We start from the raw sequence: 20,939 nt of genomic DNA, 5'->3' as shown, positions 1-20,939 counted from the left end.
AAATGAATTTTTACTTTTTTTTTCGTAAAACCTAGTTTTTGCAGTGTTATATTATATGTCACTTTATTACATAGTCTATTAATGTGGATATTTAGACTACGCCCCATAGTATCAACATCGCCATCAAAAAGGCGTTTAGCACTAAACAACAATGGGAATATGTTGTTTTTTCGATTGCCATAACTCTGAAACTAGACGAAATCCAGAAAAGTTTATAAGACATTTTAGTATTTAAATGTGATAATCTTTCGGGCTCCGCGTGAAACACCATGTATACACATAGAGATATTTATTTGCATCCAAGTACACTTGGGCACATAGATCCTGGTGGTGAAAAATGTGACGTTTCACAGTAAAGGTACCACGCAATCATCCTGCTCTTAGTGCCCTTGTACAGTCGCCATCAGATATATCGGAGCGACTGAAGTGCTCAAAATTATTTAACCACGCACTCCTCCTTCCTTGCCAATAGAGGCGTGTTCAGATATTTGTGAGCGCCTTAGTGGCGCCGATATATCTGATGACGACTGTACCAATTTTCTGGTAAAATGACAAATAAATTCGGGCAATAGACATGTATTGTCTGTAAAATGTAAATAATGTTATGTTTATATTGTCAGGTATACGAGTCCACGGAAGAGCTAGAATTAGAAAGCGAAGGAACGGCGGAAGCTAGTGGTAATGATGAGTTTTTTTTAAATCATATGTAGTAGTAAATATTAAATCTTCTCTAATTTGTAAATTGAATATAACAGAGGAGCATAATTTTTATGGTTAATATTATATTAAATTTGTAGACAATTAAGTTCGTTTTTTTTTTGGCATTACAAAGAAGGTAAACAATCTATACGTAACTTACTTCTATCTATGACTTATTTTTCAAAAGTTAATTTAATAAAAAGACACTTGAAAATCACTTGCCCTCTTTATAACGCTAAAGAAAAATAAAGAAAAGTACAGTCAGCGAAAAAGCTTGTACCAAAAATGAAAATTTATCCAATAACTTTTTTGTTTATATTATTTTAAGATTCGACTAATGCAGGGTTTCCCAATCTTTTTCAACCTGCGGCGCAGTTACAAGTGTAGTATTTTGCAACGGCGCCCTTGTAAATTTAAAATCACGGTCGAAAAAGAGTGACACGACGCTATATTATTTACCGATGCGAGCGCTCAAATACTCAAATAGGTACCCGCGAATATTTGTGGTTTCGGATAATGATAGAACTCACGGCGCCCCTCTTTACTTTCTACGGCGCACCAGGGCGCCGCGGCGCACACTTTGGGAACCCCTGGACTAATGGAATATATTTTATTAATATTTCGAGCGTGAACTTCTTAAAAATAATTATTACTTATTGGTTCATTGCACAATAGGAAATATTACTGTAATGTTCTGCCGCCAGAGTGCAGCACTAGCACACCTTTCGTAAAACATAGAGTAACTTATACGTACTGTGCCTTAAACTGTTTTTTGACAAGTTTTCACAGATAATAAAATATGACATTGATGCATCAAGGCGGTTTGTTTACAAAGGGCCTACCGAGAAACGCGAAAATCGAAATTTAGTTACCTGCCTCTTCATCGCTCGAATATGCAAGAGTGATAGAGAGGCTAGATAACGAAATTTCGATTTTCTTGTTTCACGCTAAACCCTCAGATTGTGAGGGATTGTGGTAGTGGCGCCCCCTACGCAGAGTTTCGCGTAATATTCCCTATTCACCAGCATTTAGAACGTGCCTCAGTAACAATAATAATTTCAGGAAGCCGAGACGCGGTGTACATAGGCGACAAGAAATACAAATACGTCCTCGAGGAGGGGAAGACTTCGCTCAACCTAGTGCCAGACACTGAAGACATTCTTACTTGTAAGTAATTGTTTTTATTAGAAACATTGTGTACATTTTAAGCCACATTTATTATGAAAACGTAGTAGGGGTATCCGGCCGAATAGTGCTCAATAATTGACAAACGTGCCTTGTATTGTATTGTCACGTTATTAAAGGTTAGAGTTGACAAATCTGCGTGTCATCGGGGATGACATGTACTATAAAGATGTTTTCATCACACTTGCTCGAAAAAAATCTTATTTCATGCAGGTGTACTGAAGGACAAAGGCCTATATTGTTCCCGCGGGAGTTATTTATTGTGAAAAAAAGCTGTACTCCCTAGGGAGTTATAGCTTTTTCTTTTAATTTTGTCACTAATTCATACGAACCATAGTTTTAAAATATTTTTACATAATTTCCAATCGTGGCTGAATGCCGAATAGGTCTGTGCCTTCGATACCTAACCTGTCTAGAAAATACATAATTTTTAAGAAAAAAAAAACCGACTTCAATGAGGGAGACCGGTGAAAGAACTATTATTGTTGATTTAAGATTTCATACAATGAAATTAAAAAGACAGCGTCCTACGCCTAATTATGTAGAAAAGGAACTAACATGTTTTTTTTTTGCCACTGCACCCACCTTGACACATTTCAGATTTGCCCTATGGTTGACTGGTACGATACCCGCAATAGGGTATTCGACTAAATTTAAGATAAATTATTTCACACCATGCATGAAATAAAGCACCAGATAATTATTAAAAAAACTAAATAGGATAGAAATATAAAAATGTGCCCTGAAAACCTAACTGCTTGGCAAAGAGAACAAATTGCCAAACGTGAACTATGCATCATCGAAGAGTTCCGTTCTGTTCATCATCAGCAGTTCCACTTCATCAAATGTCACTTCTACAAATGTAAATACTTGATTTGATAATGAAAATACTAAGATCACTATATATATTCCTTTAACATTTGAGGAGTTCCCTCGAGTCCTCATGGACCCCATCGTCAGAACTCAAACTTGACAAAAGTTTGTCTTGAAAATCTAATTTACTTCACAAACACAGCGAAGAGGAGAAATCGCTAAACGTGTACTATGCGTCGTTGAAAAGTTCCATTCTGATCATCATCAGCAGTTCCACTTCATCAAATGTCACTTTTTTAAATGTAAATGCTTGATTTGTTAAAGAAAATACAAAAATCACTATATGCATGCCTTTCATATTTGAAGAGTTCCCTCGATTCCTCATGGACCCCATCGTCAGAACTCGAACTTCACAAAAATTTGTATTGAAAATTTAATTTACTTAACAAACACAGCGAAGAGGAGAAATCGCCAAACGTGTACTATGCGTCGTTGAAGAGTTCCATTCTGATCATCATCAGCAGTTCCACTTCATCAAATGTCACTTTTTTAAATGTAAATACTTGATTTGATAATGAAAATACTAAGATCACTATATATATTCCTTTAACATTTGAGGAGTTCCCTCGAGTCCTCATGGACCCCATCGTCAGAACTCAAACTTGACAAAAGTTTGTCTTGAAAATCTAATTTACTTCACAAACACAGCGAAGAGGAGAAATCGCTAAACGTGTACTATGCGTCGTTGAAAAGTTCCATTCTGATCATCATCAGCAGTTCCACTTCATCAAATGTCACTTTTTTAAATGTAAATGCTTGATTTGTTAAAGAAAATACAAAAATCACTATATGCATGCCTTTCATATTTGAAGAGTTCCCTCGATTCCTCATGGACCCCATCGTCAGAACTCGAACTTGACAAAAATTTGTATTGAAAATTTAATTTACTTAACAAACACAGCGAAGAGGAGAAATCGCCAAACGTGTGCTATGCGTCGTTGAAGAGTTCCATTCTGATCATCATCAGCAGTTCCACTTCATCAAATGTCACTTTTTTAAATGTAAATGCTTGATTTGTTACAGAAAATACAAAAATCATTATATGTATGCCTTTCACATTTGAAGAGTACCTTCGATTCCTCATGGATCTCATCATCAGAACTGAGTTTTGACAAAAACGGGACCAATCTGTATATATATAAATTCAAACAAAAATAAAATTTTCAAAATCGGTTCAGAAATTACGGAGTTATTGAGTAACAAACATTAAAAAAAAAAAAACAACCGAATTGATAACCTCTTCTTTTATTACTTGTGAACTGGACTGTACCGTTAGGGCATAGATTGAATATTCATTATTGATATTTCTATTTGAATTTTTTGACATCTTTATGATTATTTCAGATAATTTGGAGGGAGCTTTGAAGACTGACTCGAATTTCCTCGAGGCCGTCACTGCTGAGCAGTTGGGAGACGAATCGCAGGTATAATAATACATACATACACATATACATACATATATATACGCCTATTTCCCGGAGGGGTAGGCAGAGACCACGGATTTCCACTTGCTACGATCCTGACATACCTCTTTCGCTTCCTTCACTTTCATAACACTCCTCATACACGCTCGTCGGTTTAGGGTGCTTTTGACCTGGCCTTTCTTCAGGATTTCCCCGATTTGATCAAAGAAAGTCCGCCGAGGTCTACGCCTTCCAGCTCCCTCTTCTACTTCTCCCTTATACACTCTTTGTTAACCTTCTTTCACTCATTCTTTCCACGTGCAAATAAAGTTACTTCATTACCCTCTAGCGGCCAACCGTCCGCGTACAAGAAAAAATGGCAGTAAAATTTGAATCAATGGTACCTATTAGTAAATAAAAGTGATTTTTTTTTGTTTTAAATTCGAACGTAACAAAACAAGCGACTCGATTTAATAATGATTCAAATTTTTTTGGATTTAGTTAGTACTATTGTAGGAACTACTTATATGACTTTTGTAATCTTGTACAAAATGGTGTCATATTGAAGTCCCATCTAGACGGATCAAGAACTCGCCTGCGACCTTCGTTACATAGCGGCATTTGGTCGACGACTGAATTTATTCAACTCTGTAGTTAGCAACGTGTCGAACGTTGCATGCGAATTCTAACACCGTGCGAATGGGGTTTAATACGACTCAAGTTTTTTCTTTATATGCAAACTTCAGTTGAATAGTAGTTTTGTGTTCACGGTAGCATAACTTTAGTATTGTGTCCAGATGGCGGAGGGCGGCTGCGTGCGCGTGGTGCAGGTCGCGCTGCCCGGCGGCCGCCAGGGCTGGGTGGCCGTCAACCCCTGAGGGGGGGGACCTTCCTGACGTGCGCCCCGATGTCCAAATTGCGCAATTCCACCACCAAACACGTTAAAAAAACATTAAGGGTCGACCTAACCCGATGGCTTCTACGCCTTTTTCAACAGCTTAGAAAAATTGATGATTTATGAAAAGCGTTGGTTTTGATTTTTTGAATTTTGACCTGTGTAAGAAGAAATAAGAATTGAACCAAAAATAAGTTGAGGATTTTATAAAATGTGTCTTGGTTTTTTTTTTTACTGTATTTTTTTTTTTTTACAAATTGATTCGCGAAAGCTGGCGGGAATTTTATACAATTCAATACAAATCTCGTGCCAGTTCTTACGAATTAACCTATATGCTGCTATTTACCAAAAGCATCATGTAACATTGTAAGTAATTAATAAATCATATAGTAAGTTTGGTCTGTATACGCACAAAGTATTGAAACATATTTCAAATAAAAAGCTTTCGCATGAATAAAAAAAATACAGCATAGCGAGATTAATTTGTCTGAAATATTTTTTATTGGTAAAGGCAGCTATCCGACCACAGATATAATATTCCTAAAGATGAAGTCTGAGCCACCTGTCACCGTAGCTACACACACACAGCAACATTTTTATTTATAGGGACCGTGCGCGTTGGAGGGTCTGCCATCTTGTGGCCTGAATCGGAACCATAAACATGCACATTTACACGTCACGTGTTTTCTTGTGCATAGTAGAATCTGCCATCTTGTGGGCTACATCGGAACAAAAAACATCACATTTACGCCTCGCGCCAAAAATCTGACGGCTCCTGTGCTGCCTCCTACAGTTCATGCACGCTCCCTATGTTTAACAAGAACCCTGTGGCCATGTCGATAAAGTCGTATCGATAAACTATCGGCATTTTTTTATTTATTTTAATTTTACTAGAATGTATTTAAGAATTACCTTAAATGAACAGGCAACCACACAACTTTATATATTCTTATCAACCAGTATGTTTTTGTTTAATTCAAACGTGGCTTTCCAAAGTGTATCACGACTGGTATGTTTGCTGCAGTTGCTGGGGAAGCACACATGTCAACAATAAAGTGAACTGCAATAGAAATTGTGCATAGTACTTTACTTAATATTTTACTTTCATAAATTCGTAATCTAGCACTTTTTAAGAACAACCATGAAATTATCAACAGGTTATGTTATATACTTTAATATTTTAATTATATCAGTTTTTATATAAAGCCTGACCAGTAATGATCATGATCACGCGCCATGTTGTGGGATTTCACTGGAACTAATTTATTCATACTAAACTGAACTGTCACCCTGTACATGAGAATAACAGCGCCCTCTTGAGAATGATTGTATATTACTGGTCAGGCTATAAAATATATGTTAATTATTAATATTTCAGAGAAAACGACCTTTGTAAAAATGTTATGTTCTATGCTAACAAAATCTGACATATTTGCTTACATTATTTGCAATTTCTATTGAAGTCTACTTTAAACACATATATTAGGTATGCATTTTTATTGTGTTAATCAAAACCATTTTATCTTACCCAACTGTTTTGTACATTGCAAATTTTATTTGTACATAGATGTACGATATATCTGTAAATAAAAATGATAATTGCAAGTTGATGTTTTATTTATTTTACACACGGATAATACATTAATAAGAATCTGAATGTATTTGGGTTCTGTTTTCTAATTATTGTGTATGTCATACTAAAGAAGAACACAAATCAACATATTTAACCTGTCTGTGACAAGGATCCTGACCATAGATGATAGGATGTGCAATACGCGCCATAGAGAAACAATTTGACAGAGGCCGCGCAACTGACGACCTATGGAAGGTGGAGGTATCTTAAATCCACACTCCATATGACGACCAGCTGTGACACTGCAACTGCAATGGTGGAATGATTTCATGTGTGCGTGTCACGCATGTATACCTAGGCGTTGAGTACATTTTCTCTAGTTTGGTACGAACACCTTTATAGCTCTGGGATAAGGTTTAATTTAGTATGGCAAAAAAGTGAGAGCGCCCTCCACTTTAGGTACAACTTCATGGATTAATATCGTATTTTACGAAAGATAATGTGACAATTGATTAACTTATGTATAAAAATTTATCCTGCCTCTTTTTTTCTTTCGAACGGTATAATTTTTGCAACATTCGACCACGCATGCTGGCGTATTTAATTTTTTTCTTCGAACAATTTATGCACTGACGGTAGATTGGTGGATGAGGCCATAGAGATAACTGTCAATGTGAGTGTTAGGGATTGCAATCCGGTCCGGCGGATCCGGTAATCCGGCCGGATCCGGCACTTTTCAGGACCTACCGGATCCGGTAAAAATCACCGGATCCGGACCGGATCCGGTAAAATTAAAATAATGCCTAAATACAGCACACGCTGCGCGTTTTCGAAGAAGAAAAGGTGACGGATGAGAGGTATGAAGTTGAACAGAACAGAAAACGAATGAAAAAGTGTAAATTTAGTGAGATAAAAATAAATTTATTATGACGATGACTGGGAACAGGAGAGGATTTCTTCTTCTTTCATATTGGTGGCACGATATGACGATTACATAAATACTGTAATAGAAGGAAAAATTAAAGGATGGAGATGCCATGGAAGGCATCTTTAATTTATGCTAAAGAGAAGGTTAATGTTAAAAAGGTTATCTCTTGTCTTTACAATTTCATCCAATCCTATGCAGTTTCCTTCATCTCCTGGTACGTGCTACTCTACGTCTAGCCAATTCTTTATTTGATCCATGTAACTTTTCTTAGGAAGTCCCTTTCCGCGATGGTTTTTAATCCTACACTCTATTATTTTTCGCATGAGATCGTCGTGTCGTGTTTAGTTCCCTACAATTTGACCAATATACTTTTCTGTATTTTTTTTATCATACAGTTTACTACTTTCTTGGACAAAAAATTAGAACAAGGTAATATTGGAGAGCATTAAAAGTAAAATATCTTCTTTTATTACTAGAATAGATGTCAACGTTCCAAAGAATTCAATCAGAGAACAGTTACGAAAACTTGTCCTTTCAAGAAGTTTCATTTCCCAATCCACATCCCATCATCAGGCTTTAGAAACTATTCAAATTTATAATTGTAAATGAAAATTTGAGCACTTGCAAATAGTTAAATATAATAAATAATCGACTTCAAATTTTGTTTTTAAAGTAATATTCACATTGTAACACTTTTTACTCCTAAGTTATATTTTATTGTTAAGAAGTTATTTATTAAATTCTAATTATAGATTTAGGAATACGTATTACGCAAAAAACTATAAAAATATTTTATTTAATTAACTTAAATATTCCTATACCAATCCGGATCCGGTCCGGCCGGATCCGGCCGGATCAGGGCCAAAATCCGGCCGGATCCGGCCGGATTGAAAATCAATCCGGTTTGCAATCCCTAGTGAGTGTGTCACGCGTAAATACTACAAAATTGGTGGATGATGGAATCCTATTTCTGTTTTAGCGAAACTAAGTCCTTAGTATTCTAGGTCCATGCGCGCAGCGCCCGTGAGAACATACGCAATGCGACAAAATTAAAAACACGTTTTAACATTCCTGACAACATACCAAAAACAACCAACGTAATTTGGTCGGGATATTTGTTGGCCATAAACCATACTAAATTTACGGTGGGGAATAAAAAAAAATGTGATACTGTGATTTTTGACTACCACATCGTCAGACAACCAAAACTCACTACCAAGCTAAGTTGGCAGCGATTTTGATAGCCCAGACGGTGAAAGTGTTAAGTAAACGTCATAATTTCATAGACGTTTGACGTTTAAAATAACACTTGCACCGTCTGGGCTATCAAAATCGCTGCCAACTTATCTTGGTCTGACTCTGATTGCATAACCTAATTTTATTACTAGAGTCTGTGCGGAAAGAGAAGAGTCCTGGAATGTATGGCGCCCAATACATTCCACGACACTTCTCTTTCCGAACAGACTTTAGTACGGTTAATTATAGTTTTTTTATTGTTATTTAATACTGGGTTTTTCACCGGACAAAGGTATAGTTCGTGTCATTCACGATGACGCGCAGATTTGTCAAATCTAAACTTTAATAACATGACATTACCAGTCAAGCCACGCGTCTTCATGAATGACACGATCTATAATTTGATTTGTTTCCTAGTTTGTAGTTTTCATATTTTTGTTTGCGGAGGCACGGAAGTGTAAATAAAACGGCAAATTTTAAATTAAAATATTTTATCTACAACATGGTATATAATTTAAATTGCCAAAACATGAACTTGATCGATTGTGAGTAAAACTAAATTGCACTGATTTTTATATAAAAAAGAGTACGAAGCGATATCTGAAACAAAGAAAAAAACCGTTTAATATTTGAAAAAGGGTTATAAAGATGTAGTCTGTTTTAATATGTCTTTTCTGTTTCCGAGAGATGTATCATGTTCTATTTTATATTCCTATGATAGTTCAACTTTACACGGATTAGCTGTCGCGTTCGTTTATTTCGAAATGTAGAATAATAAAAATACAGTAAAAAACAAAGATATTTTTATACTTGCCGCAAAACTAACTGGCCACTGAGATCATAATGCTATCTCCTTTACCCTTGTTAAGACCAACCAAGAGTGAAAGAGATGGCATTATGACCTGACTCGCCACTTAGCTTTGCGCCAAGTATAGTATAGAAGCGTATTGTCAAAGTAAATTTTGTAGTCAACGAAATTTACTGCTATCTTTTGACACAAGACAAACTCTTAGAATGACAATGATGTCACGTCAAGAACATATTATATGGCTATCTGACTCATGTTTTTTCACTGGTATGTGTTAAATGTCAAACGGTGTCGCCATCTACCCGAGTATAGGCCAAAGATATATCGCCATAAAATGCCTTTATTGCAGACTACAGTTTGGGTCCATATTTTGTTAGTATACAATTTTAATTTTTTTTAACTTACAACTAACGTTAACTTGATTAAACTATCTTAGCACCTAAAATTAAGTGTAGATGAGACCTAATAATCGTTTGTCGTGTGGTATGATGGAAAGGGACAAACGATTATTAGTGGCATCGTAACTTTAGTAGACGTTTATGAATAAGGGGGTTAGTGTTTTTTTGGGTCCCGTACCCAAAGGGTCAAACGGGCTTATTACTGAGACTCCGCTGTCCGTCCGTTCGTCCGTTCGTCTGTCACCAGGCTGTATCTCATGAACCGTGATAGTTAGCCAGTTGAAATTTGTACAGATTATGTATTTCTGTTGCCGCTATAACAACAAATACTAATAACAGAATAAAATAAATATTTCTTTCCAATCTCGAGGTTCTCATCCAATCACCGAAGTTAAACAACGTCGGGCGGGGTCAGTACTTGGATGGGTGACCGTTTTTATAGATAATGGTACGGAATCCTGTGCGAGTCCGACTCGCACTTGGCCGATTTTTTTTAAACTATGAAATAAATAGACTCGGTGGTATTTCGTGAATGTGACAAACATAATCTAATATCACCTAACCTAAAAGCTCACCCGGAATCACCAGAAGGGCTCCTCGTCGGGACAGGTGAGGCCGAGGCACTCGGCGCAGTAGTACTTGCACGGCCGGTCGGCTACCTTCAGCGGCTCCGCCTTCGGGCAGAACTGGATCACCCTGTTACACAACATTATTTACAGTACATATGGTGCTACTTTACCGCACTAGTGCGAAAATTAGCATATTACGTCACTGTTTCGAACATTTAAAGGGCCATATGTACTGTAAAACGTTGTACGATACATGTGCGAATAGGTAATTCGCAACTCGTGTCGATTTAAAACACTCCCTTCGGTCGTGTTTTAATTTAGCGCCACTCCTTTCGAATTTCCTATTTTTCGCACTTGTATCGTAATGTACTATTTTATAGCTTCCTATAGCCTAATAGGCGGGTCCACACAGATCTAGCAGCTTCGCGAGGAAATTTCCTCGCGCGGCAAACGCTCGACCGTGTGCTCGTGTAACTTTTGCCTCAGCACGTTTGCCTCACGCGAGCCAGTTTGCTCGGAAAGATGGCGTCACTCCGTCAGCTGTTCAAAAATGGCGCCGCACGTAATGACTGCAGTGGCTTGCGTTCCTTTTATTTTGCTATTTAAAGCAATTCAAACAGAAGGAAACAAAAAGAAGGACACGACAATTTGCGACACTCGTTACGATTATCAATTTCCAACGTTGTCATGTTTTGACAACTTTTAACGTTAGTACGAATAACATAACCACGCGCCATAAACAAACATATCTACACTGGCGCGCGGCAAACGTCTGAGACGCCTTACAGCATGCCGAAAAACCGACACCGGTCGGCCAAGGTCGCGCTCGGCCGAGGCACGTCTATACTGGCCGTTTTGTGCGCGAGGAAATTGCCTCGTGCGTATTCCCGCTCTGTGTGGACCCGCCTAATAGCGTGGATTTTTAATCTTTTCCTGCTAGACCTGTTACAATTTACTCGCCTCCCTTCACTCCCTTGTCCTCATCCTCAATTTCCATCTAGCGCGATCTTACGCTGTCTTTATTGAAATAAGACGTACATTTTTAGTAACACACATGAAAGTGAAATAATTTGGGTCTGTACCCTTATAAAAAAAAGTCATTTATAACAATAATTGTCGCAAAACAAACAAAAAAGACACATAATATATATATATATATATTACATCGTGCATGGTTAGCACAAAATTGACTGATAATAAAAAGGATGAACATTACACGTACATTAATAAACTATAGTACAGGAACACACAAATACACAAAGATGTCAATATAGAGCTGAGAGCTGTACCTAAGAAAGGTACATTACATTATGTTAGTAGTGACCGACCCCAATCTCTCCCGGGACCAGTCTGAAAATCAGCGCAGAGCCCTCTGGCACTGCACATGCTGAGATTGGCACCCTTTGCCACATTATAGATTTAAGTTGTAATTATTGTGTTAATTTAAGTTAATTAGTTTAAGTTATTTTGTATTTTTTAGCTATTTTCACAGAAATTGTAAATTTTGTTGTGTGGCAATAAAGATTTTTTTATTATTATTATTATTATGAACCTGACGTAGTTGCTAATCGTTTTGACTGTTCTAAGAGAGAAAAGTTGATTTGACTTAACAGTCAACCACCCTATAAGCATTAATTAGAGCACAGTGGCAACAGTAGTAGTAGTAGCAGTTATTCTCTTCTCTTGTATATAAAGAATACATATTTGATTCTCACCCGTAGTCCCCAGTCTGCATCCACTTAGGATCCACCTTGAAGAGTTGTTCCGATCTGCCTTTCTTCAAGCCGCAGATCAGATCGCACTTGACCGTGCGACACGCGATCAAAGGTGCCGGTTGGAAACCTGAATAGAACAAGCATTCATTATTGTTTATCAATATAATAAATAAAGACAAAACACACAATGCGCCTAGGAAGGCTTTACTAAGGTAAGTATTATAATACTACTTAAAAAAAAACTACTACCACTGCCACCTAAACCATTTTTCCATAAGATAAGATACCATACTGCCACATCAGATAACATAAGATTCCTTGCAGAGCTTGTAACAGCGGTGTAATGAGCGGCACATTTTTGTCACCCAGCAGTTTTATATACGAGTAGTATAGGTCGCCTTTAAACATACCTGCCACGCAAGATAAGATACCTTGCAGAGCTTGTAACAGGCGGCACATTCTTCTCACCCAACAGTTTTATACAGTTTAGGTTGGCTTTAAACATAACTGTTACGTAATATAACATATAATACCTTACGTAGTAGTAAGGTAAAATAGAATACCTTACAGAGCTTGTAATAGGCGTCACATTTTTCTCAACCAGCAGTTTTCAATAGTTTGGGTCACCTTTATACTCATACATAACTGCCACGTAAGATAACATAAAATACCTTACTGCCACGTAAGATAAGGTAAGATACCTTGCAGAGCTTGTAACTTGTAACAGGCGGCACATTCTTCTCACCCGTCAGTTTTCTATAGTTTAGTCACCTTTAAAACATAACTGCCACGTAAGATACTTAAATTCCACGTAAGATAAGATAAGATACCTTGCAGAGCTTGTAACAGTGGTGTAATGGGCGGCACATTTCTCTCGCCCAGTAGTTTTCTATAGTTCAGGTCTCCCTTGAAGAGGACTGCCACAGCGTATTGCAGCTTGCGGTACAACCAGTAGTCGTACTTCTTCATGTCTTTGAATACGTGGGGAGATGTCCAGAAGTCTTCGCACTGGAAAATATTATTTATGTATGGTTTGTAGATAAGAATTTTAACTGTTGAAACTGCATATAATCTCTCTGCTTAGCCTTAAGGTTGACTGGTAGAGAATGCCTCGTGGCATTAAGTCCGCCTTTTGCACTGTAAGATTTTTTTCTTTTGTGCAATAAAGATTAAATAAATAAATATACCTATACTCTGTATCTTTAGGTATTTAAATAAGAGTAAACAAACAATTCGTACATTTTCGGGTAGTTATAACATTTATTAGTTAACCAACCAAATACAAAACCGCCTGGATCTGTCAACTGAACGACCTGACTTTAACCTACATTATTTGGTCATGTAACGTATTCATCTACCCTCAGTACTGGTTTAAGGAGCCATTTGAGGGTTGATTTTTTCGACTTTTATTTAAATACCGAAATATAAAGTTACAGAGTATACGTATAGTTTAATGAGGTCAGCACACTTTTTAGAAGAGCCATAAATACTCGTATCGCCAGTTTTTGGTACCGCTACTAATGTTGGTTTTAATGGGCTAAGAACTTGCGTTAAGAGAGTGTTAATATACAGTTTAAGTTTTAAATTATGAGTGAACATCGTGTTAGTTTAAATCAACATAAGAAGCTAAGTGTTTAAAATTTAACCGGTATTCCAGCCAAGAAAATAATTAAAAATAATTTAATAATTTTATTAAATTTAATAATTCAATTTCCAGTGTATTTTGATGTGGGCAGTTCCGAAATCATCTGCCACTGCGAATTTTGAACTTAAACCTCCTCTTAAACTTAAAATGTAATCTTAATCTTTTTAATCATCATCATCTTCCTTGCGTTGTCCCGGCATTTTGCCACGGCTCATGGGAGCCTGGGGTCCGCTTGGCAACTAATCCCAAGAATTGATATTTCGTACATAAGTTCCGAAATACTCATTGGTACGAGTCGGGGTTTGAACCCGCGACCTCCGGATTGCAAGACGCACGCTCTTGCCCCTAGGCCACCAGCGCTTAAATGCTTTTTTTTAATAGAACATTTTTTTAAATACTACGTCGGTGCCGTCGGTGGCAAACAAGCATACGGCCCGCCTGATGGTAAGCAGTCGCCGTAGCCTATGTACGCCTGTAACTCCAGAGGAGTGACATGCGCGTTGCCGACCCTAACATTCCGCACCCCGTTGAGCTCTGGCAACCTTACTCGCCGGCAGGAACACAACACTATGAGTAGGGTCACTCCTCTGGAGGAGGTTTAAGGAGATACTCGGGTCCAATTTTTTTACAATGTATGCCGGTTTATATTGAATAATTTGATTTGATACTCTCTGATGAAATTTCGGCAAATAACTCACCGACACAACGAATACCCCGTCGTCGTAGTACCGCTGGAACTTCTTGCCGAGGCCCTGCAGCTCGGCCGACGTGACGCTCGTGCCCGGCGGGGGCGCCTCGCCTTCGGCCACTGTGATACAATATGTACAAATACATCAATAATAATTTTTTTTGGCCATAACGTTGTCGACCCATAGTCATTATATTCTTCGCTTCAAGAATAATCCTTCGGATACGATCACCTTGTATAGGGTATGGAAGCCGTTCTTTCGGTAGCCAACCGCACTGCATAATATGTGTTTGCATTTTTTTTTTTTTTTTTTTTTTTTTTTTTTTTTTTTTTTTTTTTTTTTTTTTTTTTTTTTTTTCGGAAAACCAACAGCTTAAGTAAACTAAAACTAGGTTAACATAAATATGTATCAGGGAAGCCAATTACAGGTTTTGGTACAAGCTTTTATCGCTGACTGTACTTTTCTTTCCGCAGGCAACTAATACTCATCGAGACAATTCAAAAAACCCCGAACACAATTAGGTTGCGTTGTTTTATCACTGAATTCCTATGGCCACCTCCTGTCTCCATCATCAGATCAGCTCGATGGTACCATAATATTGCACTGTCACCCGACTTACATATGTATAAAATTTTTCACCTTCACTGAAAATCGGGAAGTGGGTCAAATAGAACTTGCAAGATTTGACCCGTACAAACATACTATGTTTATCTATTAGATTTGCATTTGATTTCGGCATTTGAGGCATTAAATGTTAAATAAAAGATTGTAAAATAACACCGGATTTGTTTAAAAGATAGCGTAGCCCGCGTAGCCAACATACCAATCGTTAACGCTCCGTAGCAAACGTAACGTCACTGTCACATTAATATACCTATAATATTTATTTATTTATTTAATTATAGTTTCCGAACGAACAAACGTCAGTTAGTGTACTAATATTGCCACTTGGTGTCGCTACTGTCAATGCGAAACTGAAAATTGCACACATCATTGTTGTAAAATTTATATCTTACATTAAAACTGTTATTTAACCAATTCTATTCGGCGTATTATTTCCTCAAGTCTGAACTGTAGAATGTCAATACTAACGTGGCTTTTTAAGCTCGGGCGGAGGCGCCTGCCGGCTGTATTGTGTATTGCAGCACATCTGGATCAACTCTCTGCAATGAAATACATCACTTTTGTATTTAGACTATTCGATTAGTGTCCTAAAATGCAAATATAACTTTAAATTTAAAAGACCCGTAAAATTTTAACTTAATTTTAAACACTTTTTGTTTATTACGTTTTTTGCTTGATTAGTTTATTTTAATGAACATTTATACCGGGTGTCGCCTGTAACACGAGGAAATTAATTAAAACATAGATTGTACTCCTCAAACGGTGTCAATTTTGTTCAACAACTTTTAAAAATTATGAAGTTTTTAGTCTTCCTATTTTACATACAAATTAAATATTATTTTCAATGTACGCCATTATCGTTTTAATTGACGTTGCTTATCACGCCTTAAAAATAAATAAAAAATCGCAATACATTGAGCCTTAAAATAAACTTCAAAGTGTACTAAAAATAAAAACCATAAGTTATTTTTAAAAGTTGCTAAACAAATGTTGGCCAGTTTGAGGAGTACAGTCTACCATTATTTTTTTTGCTCCTGTTACAGTCACTGCACTAAATACAGTGCATTCTAAAAATAAAACACTAGATATAAATGGTCTTACGTAAAGTCTTTCGGCGTAACGTCCGAGACGAACCACGGTATTTTCTTCACGTAGAATCGTACCTGAAATACAAGTATTTAAAATATTCAAATAGGTATTAACTAAAAAAAATGGAAAACGTCTTTTGATTTGTGGCTTCATAAAGGCATCAACAGCTCAAAAGAATTTAGTGTTAAACGTTACCTTTTGTACAATCTTCTGTTCAACCAACCAGGTCGCTAGACACAAGTCAGCGAAAAGCTCGAAACCTGCATTGTCGCACACGATATCTGCAAATATCATAACAAATCAGAAAATTGGTGAGTGTCGTGGAACACTCGCTTGGAACGAAATTAAAGTTCCTCCTCCCGCAAAATACCGTAAAACTAAGTTACTCTGAACCATTTTTTTATATTAAATATGACAATTTTTGAGGAGAAAAAAATATATAACAATCTACAAGATATGAGCAATGATGTAGTTTTTCTGGGAATTTATTTTAATTTAAATAAGTGAAGAAAAAAAATTCTTGAAGTCACTCCTATTTATTTCAGTTGTATCCTTATTACTACTGCAACTTTTATAGAAAATTTATGAAACTTAACAATCTGTCACACAAATCACTATAAAATGATTAGGTTTTCTTTCTTTTTGCAAATTCATACTGTGCTCAATTCCTAAAAAATAAGCCTTAATCCCGCCTAGGTTCATACCATTACCCCGCTCTCGTCCGTATAGTCAGTGCGGGGCAAGTCGTGTTGCGAGACGGACCTGTGCTGCGTTGCGCGCGCAAGCAAGCGAAATTCTATTTCAAACGCATAGTTCTACGCGCTCGATCTTTTGCAGCGGGTGCGGTGAGGGGTATCAGCTCTGCCGACACGCGCGAGGACGAACGAACGAGTTTTAAGTGGAACGGAGTGAAACATGTCGAGCGTTTTCGACTTAAAATACGTGAGTGACCCGTTTTAACATATTTTACAGTACATATGGTGCTACTTTACCGCACTAGTGCGATAATCAGCACATTACGTAACTATGTCGAAAATTTTAAGGGTCATATGTACTGTAAAACGTTGTACGATACATGTGCGAATAGGTAATTCGCAACTCGTGTCGATTTAAAACACTCACTTCGGTCGTGTTTTAATTTATCGCCACTCGTTACGAATTTCCTATTTTTCGCATTTGTATCGTAAATAACTATAATATGCCTGTGTCTGACGGAAGTTCGGTTGAAATTTGAAATATATTTAATTTTGTAGAAATAGCGCGAAATTTGGCGGAGGCTTTTCCTTTCCCTTTGCCTTTATCCGCCTTTTATACGGACAAAGTTACGGACCGATGATAATAAAACCACAGTTTGTTATCTATGTACTATGTATCTAACAAGGATAGGTAGCCAACTGTCAGGCTCCAAGTTGATTTATTTTTATATATGTTATAGAGTAGTCTAAAATAACAGACACGTATTTTTATTAGGAGAAATTGTCCTCCAAACTATTGAAAAGTAGGCAAACCCTCTAATTTTTGTAGAGACGAGAGAGTTTTGTTCAAGCAAATCGCTAGTTAATTACTGGATGTTTGAGAATATGTTTCGTTATAAAAAAAAAAACTGCAAAGTTTCATAGTGTCACTCACTTCACTTCGGCCAGTTCATATTAATGATTAATATAAATTTATATAGTAATATTATGTTTACCTAGGGGGCGTTCGCGACATGGTGGAGGTGCTGGGATTCAAACCAATCGTTCTCTGTAAGCTTGTCTTCAAATATGAATGAACTAGATAATTACCGAACTGCACGGCGCTGGGGACTAGAACTTTAGCTGGGCACGGTACAGGCGGCGGCGGCTCGGCCTGCTCGGCCTCCGCCGGCTCCGGGGGCGGCGGCGGCGCGCCCTTGCCTTTGCCCTTGTTGGCTTTATCGGCTGCCGCTTGGGCTAGAGCCTCTTTTTGTGCCTAAAACAGTATAAGAATCTTAAGAGCCCACCGCAAGCTCGGCCGAATTTCATCTTCTCATACAAACGGAGTAGAGTAACCAGGATAAGTTGGCAGCGATTTTGATAGACCATACAGTGCATGTGTTATTATAAGCGTCAAACATCAATGAAATGATGATGTTCACTTAACACTCGCACAGGCTGGGCTATCAAAATCGCTGCCAACTTAGCTTGGTCTGATTCTATCGTTCGCATTTTAAAATTATGTGTTGGATTGTAATGAAACTTATTTGCACAAACAATGGGATAAGCCGATAAGGTATATCTATAGAATTAGTTTGTATAGCTCCAGCTTATAAAACAAATCAAATAGAGCAAAAACAAGTTTTATATGAAAAACTTACAACTCGCTGTATTCTTTTAACTATGGTATCTGAAGCTACATAAACTACTTACAGGCATAGATATAAGTACTAACAGACGTTCCGATTTGGCTGGTGCCGACAACCCGACCACGACCAAAACGGAAAGTGTATAGGATGGTCAGTCCGACATAATTATTATTAATACTGATTGGACGTGGTCGGCTCGCCGGCGCATCCCACAAGCCGACCGTCCAACCAAATTGGTAGGTCTGGAAGCTTCGTTCCGACCGAATGCGGCTCAGTCGCGTTCGCAAGAGCAAGCGGCATGACGTCCGTTCACTACTTCAGAGCAAAGTCAACTGACGGCTGGATAGTCAACCGTCGGAACGTCTGTAGCAATGTTGGAATGGTTGCTACATCGGCTCCAAGATGGCTGGCGCCAGCCAAATCGGAGCGTCTGTTAGTAATTTAACCTTATCTTATTGTAAGTACAAAGTTTCAGAGCAATCTAGATAGTCCTTTTAAAATGAGAGGGTAACTACGTTTGTATGGAGAACAGAGCTTGCTACGGACTATTAAAACTTTAAATAATTACACTCCGCCTTTAAAAAAAAACTGAGAGTACACTGCAACGCACTTTCTGCTAACTCTAAATTGAATTGTACTGATAAGCGTTAATGGTTCAATTTGAAGTGTATGATGAAGAAGGAGGATAAAAGTAATACTTCCCTTTCTTTCGCATAATAATCGAAAGTCATAATGTAATGATAGTCATATTATCATTAGTCACAACTCTGAAACCGTTAACTTTTCAGGAATTTCCTTAGGTTATCCTATAGATAGCTTAGGTTAGGTTTGTTTTATGGCAATCCTGAAAAGTTACGCGTATCTGAGAAAAACTAAATTATGGCTAACGAAAATGCGGACAAACAATAATACATAATGACTTAAAACTTTATGGGAAACAATAGAGACCCGAATACTTCTTAATTCTCTTTAAATTGAGCCTTTCACGTATACTGTTACGGTTCAAATTAGAGTGCGGCGATACATGCGGCTCGCGGTCGGAGTTGGAACTAATAAATCTAAAAGTTATTTAGGAATAAATATAGTCTATCAAGCCATTTCTGTCAGTTGAAAAAGCAGCAAATTTAAAAAATGTAGGTGCGAGGCGCTACCGGCCCGTAGAAAATTTGAATTTTGCGCTTTATTCTACTCACAAAGTTTTTTGACCGGTTACCAAGTATACAAATACAAACAAAATAAGACGATCCTACCCTACAGTTATTTATACTTTGTTATTATAACGACTACAAAATTAGCAAAAACTGAATTCAAAATGACTATAGTACTGAATACCTTCTACATGACTAACTTTCGACTAAGTATACCTTTAACATCTTTCTAAGTATAACAATTGAATGGATCAACTGTTTTCTATTTGTTGCTTATGTCCTACAAAGTTCTGTTTACGAAAAGTAACTTAGAGGATGTAGGTAACCATGGCAACGACTGAAAAAAGTTGATCCACTTCTAATAAGAAATAATGTTAAACCTCGTCCATGCAAATTCGTGTTCCGCCAAGCTTGGCCAATCTGTGACAACTGCACTTGGCTTTGAACACGGTGTTCTGAAATATTAACATTGTGTTTTCAAGGCCGAACTTGCTATACTATGTAGGTAGCATAGTATCCATCGCACCGCTCTTGAAGCCTTTTTGAAGGTTGTTAGGTTGGCCTAATCTTTTTTAGATGAAAAGTAAGTATAATAGTTATTTACGATACAAGTGCAGAAAATAGGAAATTCGGAACGAGTGGTGATACTGGTGATACATTAAAACACGACCGAAGGGAGTGTTTTAAATCGACACGATTTGCGAATTACCTATTCGCACGAGTATCGTACAACGTTTTACAGTAAATATATGGCCCTTTAAATGTTTGACATAGTTACGTAATATGCTAATTTTCACACTAGTGCGGTAAAGTAGCACCATATGTACTGTAAAAAGTATTTGAAGCATATATAGTCGCCCCATCTTAGATTCATCTTCACAAACTTCGGAACCTGATGGTTTTAAGATTACCAATATTTGAATAGAAATGCGACATAGGTTTTTAACCTTTTCGACGCCGTATCAAACACAAAAGCTGTCACTCAGACGCCACGTCACCGAAATGTCAAAACTGAAATTGAACTTTATGTATATGCACGTAAGTTGATCTGGCTGTGGTCTGTGACGGATTAATCCGTTTTTGGCGTTGGACCTACGGTGTGGATATATCCGTCATTGGCGTCCAAAAGGTTAAACTTT

At 37.4% G+C, this 20,939-nt stretch overlaps 2 protein-coding genes across 9 annotated transcripts in view; one reads left to right on the top strand and one right to left on the bottom strand.

Moving 5' to 3' along the window:
• Positions 1 to 6,660, top strand: part of LOC133530894 (zinc finger protein 497-like) — a 31,843-nt gene extending 25,183 nt beyond the window's left edge. For all 5 annotated transcript variants that reach the window (XM_061868955.1, XM_061868954.1, XM_061868951.1 and 2 more), the window contains exons 21-24: positions 621 to 678; positions 1,762 to 1,866; positions 4,102 to 4,181; positions 4,958 to 6,660. In XM_061868955.1, coding sequence (XP_061724939.1) covers positions 621 to 678; positions 1,762 to 1,866; positions 4,102 to 4,181; positions 4,958 to 5,038 — 324 coding nt within the window. In that variant the 3' untranslated portion in view covers positions 5,039 to 6,660. The remainder of the gene's footprint in view (positions 1 to 620; positions 679 to 1,761; positions 1,867 to 4,101; positions 4,182 to 4,957) is intronic.
• A 2,606-nt stretch (positions 6,661 to 9,266) lies between these two features.
• LOC133530998 (damage-control phosphatase ARMT1-like) overlaps positions 9,267 to 20,939 on the bottom strand; it is a 29,625-nt gene continuing 17,952 nt past the window's right edge. For 2 of the 4 annotated variants that reach the window (XM_061869073.1, XM_061869070.1), the window contains exons 8-17: positions 20,181 to 20,255; positions 18,114 to 18,279; positions 16,525 to 16,610; positions 16,342 to 16,403; positions 15,709 to 15,779; positions 14,626 to 14,735; positions 13,113 to 13,290; positions 12,283 to 12,409; positions 10,574 to 10,694; positions 9,267 to 9,392 (exon numbers count right to left, since the gene is read on the bottom strand). In XM_061869073.1, coding sequence (XP_061725057.1) covers positions 10,580 to 10,694; positions 12,283 to 12,409; positions 13,113 to 13,290; positions 14,626 to 14,735; positions 15,709 to 15,779; positions 16,342 to 16,403; positions 16,525 to 16,610; positions 18,114 to 18,279; positions 20,181 to 20,255 — 990 coding nt within the window. In that variant the 3' untranslated portion in view covers positions 9,267 to 9,392; positions 10,574 to 10,579. Of the gene's footprint in view, positions 9,393 to 10,561; positions 10,695 to 12,282; positions 12,410 to 13,112; positions 13,291 to 14,625; positions 14,736 to 15,708; positions 15,780 to 16,341; positions 16,404 to 16,524; positions 16,611 to 18,113; positions 18,280 to 20,180; positions 20,256 to 20,939 lie in introns of all 4 variants that reach the window. The other 2 variants (XM_061869071.1, XM_061869072.1) reach the window with 2 other exon arrangements.

The sequence above is a fragment of the Cydia pomonella genome, chromosome 24, assembly GCF_033807575.1.
Source record: "Cydia pomonella isolate Wapato2018A chromosome 24, ilCydPomo1, whole genome shotgun sequence".
NCBI classification, from domain to species: domain Eukaryota; kingdom Metazoa; phylum Arthropoda; class Insecta; order Lepidoptera; family Tortricidae; genus Cydia; species Cydia pomonella.
The sequence above is the reverse complement of the archived record's forward strand: the minus strand, read 5'-3'. Positions and strand labels throughout refer to the sequence as shown.